Below are 12820 nucleotides of genomic sequence, written 5' to 3' on the forward strand. Positions count from 1 at the left end.
ACTCCGCTGGGATCCTCCAGTCCATTTTTCTTAGCTCTGGGATTATGAGCGCCAATGTCTTTAGCCCTTCAATAAACATTTCCTCATTTTCCGGCAACCCTCGTACTTCCAGTGTGGTTGTGTAGGCTTGCACTACCAACATTGCACGCAAGGGGCATATCCCGGGTGTAGAACACACTATTCCTCTCTCAGTAAATGATATGGTCATGTTAAGTTTACTCAGGAGATCCCTCCCTAATAAATTTATTGGTGAGTGTTCATAATACAGTAAGGGTGTCTTTACAGTTTTACCCCCCACTGTTACATCCAAAGCTTCTGTGTAAGGAACTTCAATTACAGCCCCAGAGAACCCCTGCGTCTCTAACTTCCTGTTAGATAACGGGAACCGGCCCTCCCGGATACATGATTTCTCCGCTCCCGAATCAACCATGAATATGAACTGCTTGTCTCCTATCTGCGCCCCTACCAATGGTTCCTCTGCTGCATTGTAGGTTGTAGATAGAACTGGACACGCAAGTGTTCTCTGTGGGCTGTCCTATGCGGGGTGTCTCATCACCCCCCCGCTCATTAAAGACACTCCCTGAAACCACTGACATACCATTGTAGGGTGCTGGTGCGGGGGCCCCGTTTGCCGTTGTCGCGAAAGGGTTGCCTGGCGTGTACTGCATATTGTCATGTTTTTGTGGGTGGTTCTGTGCTCTATACTGGTGCCCCTGTTGCTGCTCAGCATTACCTTGGCCTGGGTTTCTTAGTTGTTGTTGTCCCATTGGAAGGCCATATGGGCTCCCCGGGTGGGGGTGGCCATACTGTTCTACCTCTTGGAACCCGTTGTTGGGTCTGGCTCTGCACTCCCTAGAGTAATGCCCCCATCTTCCGCAGTTCCAGCAACTCCCTTGTGCACCTCTAGGGCCCTGCCATCCATTTCCTCCCATTCCCCCGTATCCCGGTCCACCTCCTCTTCGGCCCCTGTACCCACCTCGTCCCCCTCGAGGGGTCCACTCTTGCCACTGCGGACCTCCGCCTTGCTCCTGCTCGTTCCACTGCCGCTGTCCTGCTCCAGCCCAATTAGTTGCCACCCTTCCTTGTATTGCTATCAGCCCCTCCTCTTCCTCATCTCCCTCCCTGCTGTGTGGGAGCGCGGCTACAGCCGCTGCGACCTTCACCAACTTTGTCTGCACTAGCTTTGCTTCGTCCGCCAATCTCCTCTGTGCCACCTCCTTCTCCCTTTCCTTTATTCTCTTACAATGGTGTACTATTATGCTCTGAATCTCAGGCCATCCCTTCACTTCAATACCTGCTATCTTGTCGAGCGCCTTTTGCACTTCTTTGGGGAGCCCTCTTTTTATAATGAAATAAAATAAAGATGTCGATTGATACCAGGGCGTGCCCGTTTCTGCTCTCCACATCTCTTGGACCCGAAAAATGTAATCCATGGCCTCCTCCCCATCATTCATTGTACACTGCATTACTGACTGTAAGTCTGGTGTATCTGGAAACGTTTCTCGCAAGGCATCCCACTGTGTTAAAGGAGGCTCCATCATGGCGGTCGCAGTCTAATGTTACTCCCGGGAAACCGGCCTTGACCCATACTCTCTCAGCCTGATCCCCCACTGCTGATACAAGCAAGCTCTTCACATCTCCTATTGCTAGGGGTACCCCGGCAGTGTGCTTCTCAAAGGCGTATATCCACTTACTTGCCCCTCCTGATAGCGGGGGCAATAGCTTTAATAAATTGGCTTTATCCATCTGAGCCCCTGGGATATAATTCGGCCTCCCTCCTCCCCTATGTATCAATGGGAGCTGTAGCCTTCCTTTTGTCGTTGCATTCGGACCCGGTTTGGCTGCTGAAGTCCCCAGTGATGCCATTTTCCCCACCCTGTTCCTTAATCGCCCAGTCCATTCATCATCCAGTGATCTCATTGAACATGTACCATCCCCCCTTCGCTTCCCCCTCCCATCGCCATGCTCAACCTGTTGCTTTCTTCTAAATCGTCCCTTATATCACATAGTAATTCCTCTCTGTCCCCCATAGGCCTTTCTTCATTCTCAATATCTCCCTCTCGTGTCCCTACTTCTATTATTCGTGTCGGTTCTTCTTCAATCCTGAACAGTATCTCGCCCTTTTTCCACCCGTCTTCAGGTTTTCTATTCTCACCTGGCGCTCTAGACGTGCGCCCTGATCTAGCTGCATTAAGTGCGGTTTGTTCGCATATGTCTTTTATCCTCGAGAGCTCATCTTTTGCTATTGAAAGTCTTGATTGTAAATCATCTGTGAGCTTCTCTATGTCCACCCTTTGTGTACCTGCCTGGGCTCGCTCCCTTGTACTTTCATATGGCGGGGGTGCCGTGGGCCGGCGGGGTGTAGTAGTTGTCGGGGGAGGCACGTAGGTAGGGTCACTGTACCCTTCTGCGGGCACAGGCTTGTTTAAAATCGGGTACAAACTTATTACCTCTATTGGTGGCGCTACACTTGATAATTCTTTAATATCTTTCTGTATCATCAGTGGATTGTCGGTGGTGGACGGGAGGTCAGCATTTAATGCTGGTGCTTTAGGCGGTGGTATCTCTTCAAATAACCTCCAGAGATCTAACACTTCTCTCCTATTTTGCAACTGCTTCCCCTTGTACTTCAAACAAATGCATGTGGCCACCATATCCAGAACACTTTTATCAAATGACCCTCCCTCGGGCCATATCTGGGGTAACCCCTCCCCCTTCAACTCGGTTACCCATTGGTCATGATATTTCTTAATTCGCTCTGCGTAGCCTGGTAAATTCTTACAAATATGTGATAAGGGTGTTTCGGCCCCCATCTTGTGTATTTTTCCTAGTACTTGTTTCTTTCTGTGTGTCCACAATTACAATGTAAACCTCTTACCAATATGTGTTTCGTCTTTTATCTCACATTCAATAATGGGCTCCTTTGTGCTCTGCCCCCTGCCTGCACAATACAAAACTGACTGTACACAGTCTCAATTCTCTTCTCTTCGGGGGGGCACATACAAGAGCAAAACCATCAGTTATTTCGACAAAATTAACCCGGAAATCAAATAGGTACACACTCACTCCACCTTGTCATTTTTCTCTTCGAAAAGTTCTATCCGGTCACACTTACCATGACCATTCCATCTCTATACATTTATAGCCATTTTACACACTTACAACATCAATTTGTCGTCTGACACATACGAGGTGCACACACCTCCTGGTAACACTCCGTTCACAATTCAAGCTGACCTCCCTTTCCTCCCTAGCCGGCTGTCCCTATCCTTCTTATTCGGATATATGGATGCGCATATATATATATATATATATTGGTCTGCTCTTCCCTCTTATAGTAGGACTCTTCCCTCTTACTTTCTCCCTGAGTTTTGTACTAATCTCACTTTTATTTTCCCCCTAACCCTAAGAAAAGAAAAGAAAGAAGTAATAGCGGTCACTAATATATTCTCAGTGCCCCCTTTTGCTGAACACTTTTTATCTTATATTCCACTTCTTCATATATTCCCAGTACTAGTCAAGATAGCACTATGCGGCGCCGCCTTCCACCCCCTTTCGGAGCTAGGTTCCCGTCACTTTTATCTCTTATTCATCTCTTAATCCTAATGGCCATATGCAAAGAAAAAGCAAGGAAAATTTTAGGATGATCCTTAGTGGATCTGCGTACCCCCTCTTCGTTCCCTGTCCTACACTTCTTCCCCCACTCCCTTTACAATCGCTCGCACTCAATACTCACGTGCCCATCTTGAACTGATAGTCTCTGAAACTGGGTCCGTCCAGGCAGTGTCGCCGTCAGCTCAACAGTCAGCCCCGGCTCCGGCGAGCGGTACTCAAAGGGGATTTTTCAACTGGGATCCCGTTCCCTCTCTGTTTTGAGTGCGCACTTCTTAGTGTACCGGTCGCCGTTGGCGGCCAGCCTCCCGGAGCCGGCTCACCGTGCGTATCCCTTTTCGACCGGAGATTCTCGTGCCAAAAGGGGACGGTAATGTTAGATTGGGAAAAAATAATAGTAATAATCACGCTTTCGGGGTCACCACTGAAGGCAAGCGTCCCCAACCAGCACGATCCTCCCCGCAATGAGAGACAATGAAGGACTCTCCCAAATTGGGAATAAAGCCAAGACAGAGTGTGGGTGAGCTTAAATGGGAGTTTATCAATCAGAATAGGGCATGCAAAGAACTCTGCAAACTCTGAGAGCGCTCTGTCTGACAATAGCAAAGACAGGCGTATATATTTACAAAAAACGTCATAAGAACCTACATACTATAGGGGGCACAGGTTCAATGGGATTGGGTGGCGATGACTAACTATAGGTGCCTCTGCGATGTGGTTGGCCGTGGCTGGAGAACGTCACTGGTCAGCCTCGTGGGTTGGGCTGGGCCTGGCAGGTTGGCAGAGTTCATCCGGACGGTGTTGTTGTGCCATCGCGGCCAGTGTCAGAGATGAATGTCTTTTTCTGACTTATTTGCCCTAGGCCATGCACACCGCAGTCATTCAGTCATTGCAATATTATCTTCTTTAGTAAATCCTCCAATAGGTTATTCTACAGGTTAATGCAACACAGGGGGAATGCACCTTGTGAGGGGTCTAATGGTCATTCGTCAGGGCATGGTTACCAGCGTCCTGTTGACCGGAGCCATAGGTTGAGGGGCCAAACTTCAGGGCATGGGACGGACGGTACACGCCTCCCTGGCTTGTTAGATGTGGTTATAAATGTGCTGCTTGTGTGTTGCCACAGTGTTGGGTGTCTTGATTGCACAGGGCCATAAGTCTAAGATGATCTGGTTGGTTGTGGGATTTACGAGGGGGCGCCTTTGGAAGTGTGGGTTCAGGCAAAGGTTTACTGCTGTGCTGTAAATAATGCAGGTGGCGGCCCGTGGCCTTGGGTGCTGCAGAGGGGGCTACATATCTTTGAAGCGGCTCCAGTCTAGTTGGAGGAGGCGGGGTAGCGCGGCGCGGGCCTCTGCTCTCATGTTTCGCAGTCTCCGGAGGGTGCGAGGGGAAATGGCCTTGCACATATTTACAAAGGTATCTTCCTCGCGTGTTGCCGGTTTTTGGAGGCGAAAGCATCACAATCATTAGAACACTTTATAATATTTTGTTTGAATTACTTGAAAATATACATTTCATTTCGCTGGAGGCGTTTCACTTATATCCAGTCAACTCTTATGATGAGGGATTCATTTCCCTTAGCTTCACAATCATCTGCCAGTGAAAGACTTCCAAATGTACAGAGGATTTTACAAGACTCCTGTATGACCAGTTTGACCCCCTTCTCGCCTTTCCCAAGGCCTTCTGGTTATGGTAGTTTCAACAATCGGGTAATCGCCCAGAGTTTCCTGAGTGAGCACTGCTCTGTTGCTGGTTTTACCCCTTTTTCATCAATCGCTCTTTATGCTTACACAATTCAATTAGCCGTTTGCTACTTTTCGTTCAACACAGTTCAGTTTCTTATCGACTCTCCCCTCGACTCACCGACTGTGATGAACCGCTAGGCTTTCTTTCCCTTTGGAGTCAAGGTTTGTACCACAGAGACAAGCGTCTCTCCCCAACTTGGTCATCAGCGGAGGAGGATCTTGTTTACCGCTGACATCTGTTGCAACACATGCTGGCTATTGTTTGCAGTCTTACAATTCCTTCTACGGAGGTTTCATGGGCCTTGGTCGGAAAGAGCAAGGTTGCTTCTCTCTTTGTCACCCTCTTGGTATGCGCCGTCTTTCTCCTCCTCTTGAACTGCCGTGCTGAGTTAGCTCTCACATCGTGCGGTCTGCCTTGCTTGTCTTGTGCTTTTGTGCTCCACCTTTTATCCCTTTGGGGAAGGGAAAGGGCTGTCACATGTTTGCGGTTCTGGTCAATTGCTGGACTTTACCTGACTCTGGTGTTGGGACGTGTCAGGTAAATGGCTCGAGTGTTAGTCTGTCGTCCTACGTAATATGCGAAAGTCTTCACATCGGAAAAGGGGTGTGGGGTAAAGTGTTTGTGTATCCTACATGGTAGGTTGGGGAAAAGTTGTCAGAAGAACGGGGATGCCATGTCTCACCCGTCGGTGTCCAACTTCCACTCCCTGAGGACCACCCATCCAGGTGATCCTCCCACACTTGTCCACCCCCAGGAACTGGATCCAATAGTGATGGCTGTGTCCTGGCCACCTGGATACAGACCCTCGGGGCTAGTTAGGGAGATGCCTTCAGGTTTCTCATAGTTCCTGGAAAATGCCTCCCTTCTCCAGGTAATTGGTTCTCAATATCTCCACAGTGCCAGTGGAATGACTCCCTTCCCTGGGCTTTCTTTCTGATTGGTTTTACGATACACAATCTTTGAGAAAACCACCAGCGATATTGCTTCTGAGGTTTCTTGGCGCCACAGTTCACAAGGGCTAGGCAGAACGACTCCCTTCCCCCAAGCCCTCCTTATACTTTGGCATATATACCTGGTTTCCTTTAAACACCAGGAAAGCCCAGTTTACCGGGTCTACTCCCCTTCCCGGTACTATGATCACACAGGTAATTTTTGATATCATGGGTGAGGGGGCCAGACACGCACATATTCCTTGTCCAGGTTTCTTCTGGGTAGGCCTGGTTTACTTTCCTGCCAAGCTCTGCCTCTATAATAAATACACACAATATTCTCCTCTCTTTCTCTTGGGTCCGGTACCTGGTTTCTGCAGCTTCTCCCGCCCCCTAGATCTTGCCACAGTCCCTCTAGTTCCCCACTGCCTCGTAGGCAACCCACCTACCTTAGATTGTGGTGCGCTAGGGTTCTGTTCTCTCCTGGGCTTCTGCGACTGTCCTCAGGTCTCCGGAGGTTGCTGTGGGCTTTCGTTTGTCTGCGGCAACTCCAGTCTTCTCTGCTTCCAGGATCACTGGGGCTTTTATCCTCTAGTTGCATCCAGTGACAGGCCTGTTAGGAATCTTGGCCGGGCAGTGTTCTGGGTAGTGGTTCTTCTGGGAGGTGGCATCGGACCCTCCTTCTCCCTGCTCGTTTTCCTGGTTCTCCTCTATGCTCTGCAGCAACTGCGCTATGCTCACACAGTTCCTCCTGCGTGGATGAGACCATTGGTGCTCTCAGGAAGGAATTCTCTAGCTTCCTCCCCAGTTCTCTGCACTTTGCCATTCCTCAAAGATTCCCTGTCACTCTGGTAGATGAACTGGTCCACATCCCCTTCTCAGCAGAACACAGCTTACCTGCTCCTTGCTCCTCGAGGGAGGGTTTAACAACGCTTTATGGATTGCCTCTTCTATTTCAACTAAGGTTGGACCAATAGGAAGTCTGTAACCACTAGACTGCTCATTGTGGCTCACAAAGATGATCTTCATGTTTACGCACTTCGCCCTCGTCAAAGCACTGATCTTGCTGTTCTCTTGTGAGTTCTTCTTCATCACAGTACTCTCTTGTGAAATGGGGAATTGTTCCTTTATAGAGCCTACACTTTTCCTCGTCGCAATACTTCCCAAGATGGTGGGGTGACAATAGCACATTGATATGTTAGGGTAGGGGTTGATGTTAGGGTTGTAAGAAGGTGTGCTAACGTCTCGTGAGTGGCAGGGACCTCACGTTCTCTCCTGGTCATCACTAATCCCACAGGGGGTTTTCCTCCCCATGAGGTCTAACTGCTGAGTTCACCCCCAGGGGGACCTTTGGGGAGTGCCTCACCTCCCTGGCCTCATGGAAAGAGGTTTCCCCCCTAGGGGAGAAGTGACAGCATCTGGAGATTCGTCACAATACAAAGACCCATTTTTTGCCACTTTCCTTTTTATGTGAGGTTAGGTGAGCAGATGGAAAGTTTCTGTCTTGTGTAGTTTGCGGTAGCAGTACTAGGGGTTTGCCCCATCAGTGCCACTGCCAGAGTGGACATGGTGGATTCTTGCAGTCCACTCATAGCTCTATTTTGGATTTGGGATAATATAGTAGCCTCTGCGATCCACCTTGTGTGTTGGCATCATTGAGTCAAGGACAGAAGGGCTCCGAGTGATCACGTTTACCAGTAGCAGGTACTGACTGGCCTTTCTGGCTTAGTACGGTTTTCCCATTGGGTTTTGAGGTGTAAGGAAGGAAGGTTGCAGGTTGGGGGGCAAGCATCAAATGCTTTTTCTACAGCAATTTTCTGATTTTTCCTTTGAAACATACTATGTGTAATCTTCCCTCCAGCAGCTAGTGTGCTAATATGTAAAGAGTGACGTTGTGATGATGTGCACATGGCTGCAAAGGCATCAAAGACCTTTACATATCCCAATTTTACATCCAGCTCCATGACGAGGAGAACGACAAGTACAGTATCTCTGGCAGAGATGTAGCTTGAGTTCCTGGTTTCTAATACAGAGAGAACCACTCTTCTCTACCCCCCTAGCCTTAGAATTGTGTCTACCTCATTGACATTGATTTTACTTCTGTTATCTCACCTCTTCGACATGCAGTCCCTAGGGACGGTCATGGTATGCATGATCTCCCTCCTTCCAATCATCAAGAATTGTGCTTCAGCTCATTGATCATACCGTCATGACACATTTTTCTCGATCTCTGGAATCCAGCATGCTGGCACCTCTTGCCAATGGTATGGAGATCACCCGTTTTGAGTCCTATCCATAACATCTAAAACACTGACTAACCCACTTGCACTTCTTTGATCAATTTTAATGTCTTTCAGGCAGGCATTTTGGAAGCTTATTTGGGGAGGAGGGAGGTTATATTTACTCAAGACACTCCAATTACCTAAAAAGACAAAGATCAAATATCCTGTTCTAAGATGGAAAACCAAAATAAGCCCCTGTCCCCTTCCAGAAATTCCATAGGGAGAAGGTAAATGAAACAGTGGTAAGCTTGACAATGGTCCTACAAATGTGTCAAGTAAGGTTTACAAAACAATTAAATGAAACGCTTGAAAAGGCTCTAAAATCAGGATATTGGCTGATCCTGAAATCCAGAGAAATGTATCCCCCTGTTCTGATCGCTGCCTCAGCATGGATACAATTGAGGGACTTGCTTATGATCCATGAATGCATCACTACACCGCCACTGTCAAGCTCAATACTGAAGTTCATCGAAGCATCTCCACAAAGTCCATGTTCAGATACATAAATGTACCTAGGCAGTTAGGGATTTGGGGATCTTGTTACAAGGGGTTATCATCTGAAATGCATCACCTAATTCTATGGGTTAAGAAATTAAACTCAACAACTTGGAGCCCATGGTAAAAGGGCTATCTGTTATCAAAGAAAATATAGCCCGCCAGCACTTAAAGAGATTCAGGCCAGTGGTTATGATCAACACCACAGGACTGGAAATCAGGTGGCTATGTAGCAGAGACTCAAGTTTCCAGCCAAGGTATTTTCTATTGCATACTATTGTAATCACATATTTTGTTTCAATTAAAGGGAAAGTAGTCAGCATTTCCCCAAACCTAAGCTTGGTAAATAAGAGACTCGTAGTGAAAATGTGGGTGCTTTGTGACATAGGGTTACCTCAGAACACTACATGAAATTGTTTTGTGTGTTGTGTGAATCTTAAAAATGGTTTCATCACTCTTGATCACTCACTGTTTCATTCTCTCTCTTTCAGAGCTCCTATCCTATCTGGGAAGACTTCAGTTCCAAGGCAACAAAGCTTCACTCCCAGCTCCGGTGAGTAGCGGCTATCTCTGACCATGCGTTTTGTAATTTATGGGTGACCATGCATCCTTTATCTATTGGCAGCCATTTCTTCTGTAACTTGTGAGCGGAGGCATTCCTTGTAAACAGAGGTTCTGTTCTGGTACCCATCGAATAATGGAAGAGGCTGAACCATCTGATTCTAGATGACACCAGGCATACATCAAATCCAATTCCTAAATGGTGGGGGCATGAAGCTCTTACTGGTATTTGACATACAGTGGCCCAGACCAATCCTTTGCATATCTTCCTGGACCAATCACATTTCTGGATTGTTTTTTAAGATGGTGGATGACAATTGGAATCAATTTGTTGAGCAGTCTTTGGTTATCATGATTCAAGATGCCTGATTTGCAGACTCTACAGCTAAGCAAGGGCATTAATCTTCCATATTGAACTCTAAGAAGGCAGAAAGAGCGACGGTAGTGGGAGGCTTTCAACACTGGTTGTTGTGGCTGGCCTAATTGTGATTCATAGTATCCGCCCTTCTTGTCACAGCACTTTCATCACATTTGGTGAACAGCTGTGTTGCTGCATTTTTCCATATAATTATTAGAGGGGACAGGGTAAGGGTAAATATATTATTACATTTTAGGGTAGTGGGGAGTTGAAGAGGTGGTTGGGCATGGGGGTGGGGTTGCAGAGGCCACAAGACGTGTAGTGCAAAAGCCACCGCAATGAAATGTCCCAGATCCTTATTGACACTAAAGCTCACAGTATTATTTGTAGAAAGTTGTGTCTAAAGCCCTAATCCTCAAAATACTCTTCCACATAAACATATTCAATCCGGATAGTTCTGCAGTGGATACCCTGGTGCCATCTACTTCGGGTAAAAAATTGACTACTTTTGAAAAGGACATGGAGGAAATGCCCAGATTATTTTAGGGGCTGACGGCAAGACCTTTATTGTACATCACCCACATGTCTTCTATAACAACGTTGGGTGCACATTGAAGTTCAGGGAATGATGCAGTACACGTTGCAGTGTTTTCTATTGCGATATTGGAAACATTCTTCCCTGAAATCACATTGTCCTCAGTGGTCTTGGTTTCAGCCAGCTCAGTTTGTCTGAGGTTAAGCTTCATCTTCCTCCTTCTTTGCAAAAGTCTTAATCCTGCTTGTAACCGTTTCCCTGAAAGACAAGTGTGACAGAGGCAAAGATGATCTTCTTTTCCAAGGTAAAGAAAAGTTGACTTCCAGCTACTTCTTGGTATGTAGCGGGTCCAGCAGAACTTATATATCGAGGTTGACTTGTGCATTTATTGCAATAGTTGTTTGATAGCAGCATTGCAAGAGACATGCATGTGGCAATGAGCGACCAAGAGCTCAAATAGAGGCAGCCTCAATTGATGGTTTGGCAATATTTATATACACTGATTTGTAGATTCATGGTGTGTCACCCTTTCTCAACTCTCATGCTGAACTTCTTTTGCATCTTGTACTCATGGTGGCCCTGAATCAGGCTGTTCCCATCTTCATCTTGTATCCTGGCTTGCAACATTATGTGTTACTACTGACTTCTGCAATTGTATTCACTCTCCCCTCTTGCTTCTCCATTCTTTTGACTGCTAACTCTCTGTTCTCTCCTCCTTTCCCTTCTCCCTTTGCCTATCCCCCCCCCTTACTTTCTTCTATGCACTTATTCTATCAGAATTGTCCCTGGACCTAGTATGATAGCAACCTCGTCTGTCTCCTCCTCCCTCCCCTTACTGGTGTTTTCCTCCCCAACCCCCCTCCAGCACTATGTGAAATATCGTCAGGCCTAATATGATAGTCGCTTGTTTTGCTCCTCCCCTACCTTTCTGCACCCCTCTCCCTCACCTCTTTTTCTTTTTTCTGGCTCTACCAGAAATGTCATCAGGGCTAGTACGGTAGTCGCCTGTCTGTTTCCATTTCCTTCCCACTCTCCCCCTCCCTTCCTTATCTATGTTTTAGCTCTTGCACTATCTGAAATGTTGTCAGGCCGAGTACGATAGTAGTACGATAGTTAATTTCACATCCTTACTGTTCATGGCCTGTAAGAATGTCATTGTTTTTTCCCCTTGTTCCCTCCCTTGCCTTGAAGCGCTTTGAAACACATTGTGTATAGGTGCTATATAAATAAACTATCATATCATATCATATCATGGGAGTGAATTAGCTTCCTCATCATTGTAATTCGAATAGTATGTAATCATTCTCGCTTTCTCATGGAAAAACCGTTATGCTTTGGTTGTTTTTCTATGGTGCCTGTAATGTGGGAAAATACAATGTTCTATAATGAAATATGAGATATGGTGGACCGCAGGGCCAAGCACTGCTAGGCCAGCTACACATTAACCTGGGGATATAGCTGATGAAAATAAGCAGCCACCTCTGACTGGAAGCTTCAACCAGTGGGGCACTCCCTTGATACAGCATCTGCATCCTTTTTTGGAGCTGTTCCTGGCTCCCATTATTGGCTTGAGATCCAGCACAACAGTAAAAAGGGGAGTGAACTGCTAATCACCAACAACTGGATAGCATCCCCACCCTCCACACAACTTCCATTCCACATTAGACCAAGAACACTGTAGCTGCACAGAGCTTGGGCATTTTGAAAACCACATGAGTCTCTTTCCCGGAGCTGGGCTATCATTATCTAACTAAGGTAGTGCAGGGTCAGATCTACGCATCTGCCACACGACTTCAATGGCCTGCTCTCTGCTCTGGAGAAGAGCTTATGCCAGTTTTTAAATAACAATTGGTCAGCAGCCCAAACACTAGATGCTGGGCCCAACTGGTATTTTGTGAATCATGTGCCTTGAAGGATCTCGCTGGAAGAGCTATTGGACATATGAGGCACAAAGTAGAGGCCCTAATTCCAGAGAACTGCGGCCGAAGTACCTGTTCATGGCCTGGTTGGTGATGAAAGGCAGTTATAGAAAACTTGCAAATGTTCTATTCTGCGAGGTCCTACAGGCACTAGGGGTGGAGTTTCTAGATCACAGATGTGTGTGACCATTCATAGGGTGGAGGGCTGTTTACTCACAAGAAGTACTAGAGGGTTGAGATTCACTGTCTGGAGCTGAGTTACTCTATGTGGGTTGTACTATTAAATATTCACATTCATTAATATGGTTTTCATGCAGGACACCACGTATTCCCCAATAGAATGTGGAGAATGGTTGGAATCTTGAGAGGGTCAGCTGTTCATC

At 46.9% G+C, this 12820-nt stretch overlaps 1 protein-coding gene across 8 annotated transcripts in view; it reads left to right on the forward strand.

Annotated features, from left to right (window-relative positions):
• MTSS2 (MTSS I-BAR domain containing 2) overlaps positions 1-12820 on the forward strand; it is a 443751-nt gene that overhangs the window by 202806 nt on the left and 228125 nt on the right. For all 8 annotated transcript variants that reach the window (XM_069654833.1, XM_069654885.1, XM_069654842.1 and 5 more), the window contains exon 2: positions 9556-9617. In XM_069654833.1, coding sequence (XP_069510934.1) covers positions 9556-9617 — 62 coding nt within the window. The remainder of the gene's footprint in view (positions 1-9555; positions 9618-12820) is intronic.

This window comes from Ambystoma mexicanum, chromosome 1p (genome assembly GCF_040938575.1).
Source record: "Ambystoma mexicanum isolate Mex_15411 chromosome 1p, UKY_AmexF1_1, whole genome shotgun sequence".
NCBI classification, from domain to species: Eukaryota; Metazoa; Chordata; class Amphibia; order Caudata; family Ambystomatidae; genus Ambystoma; species Ambystoma mexicanum.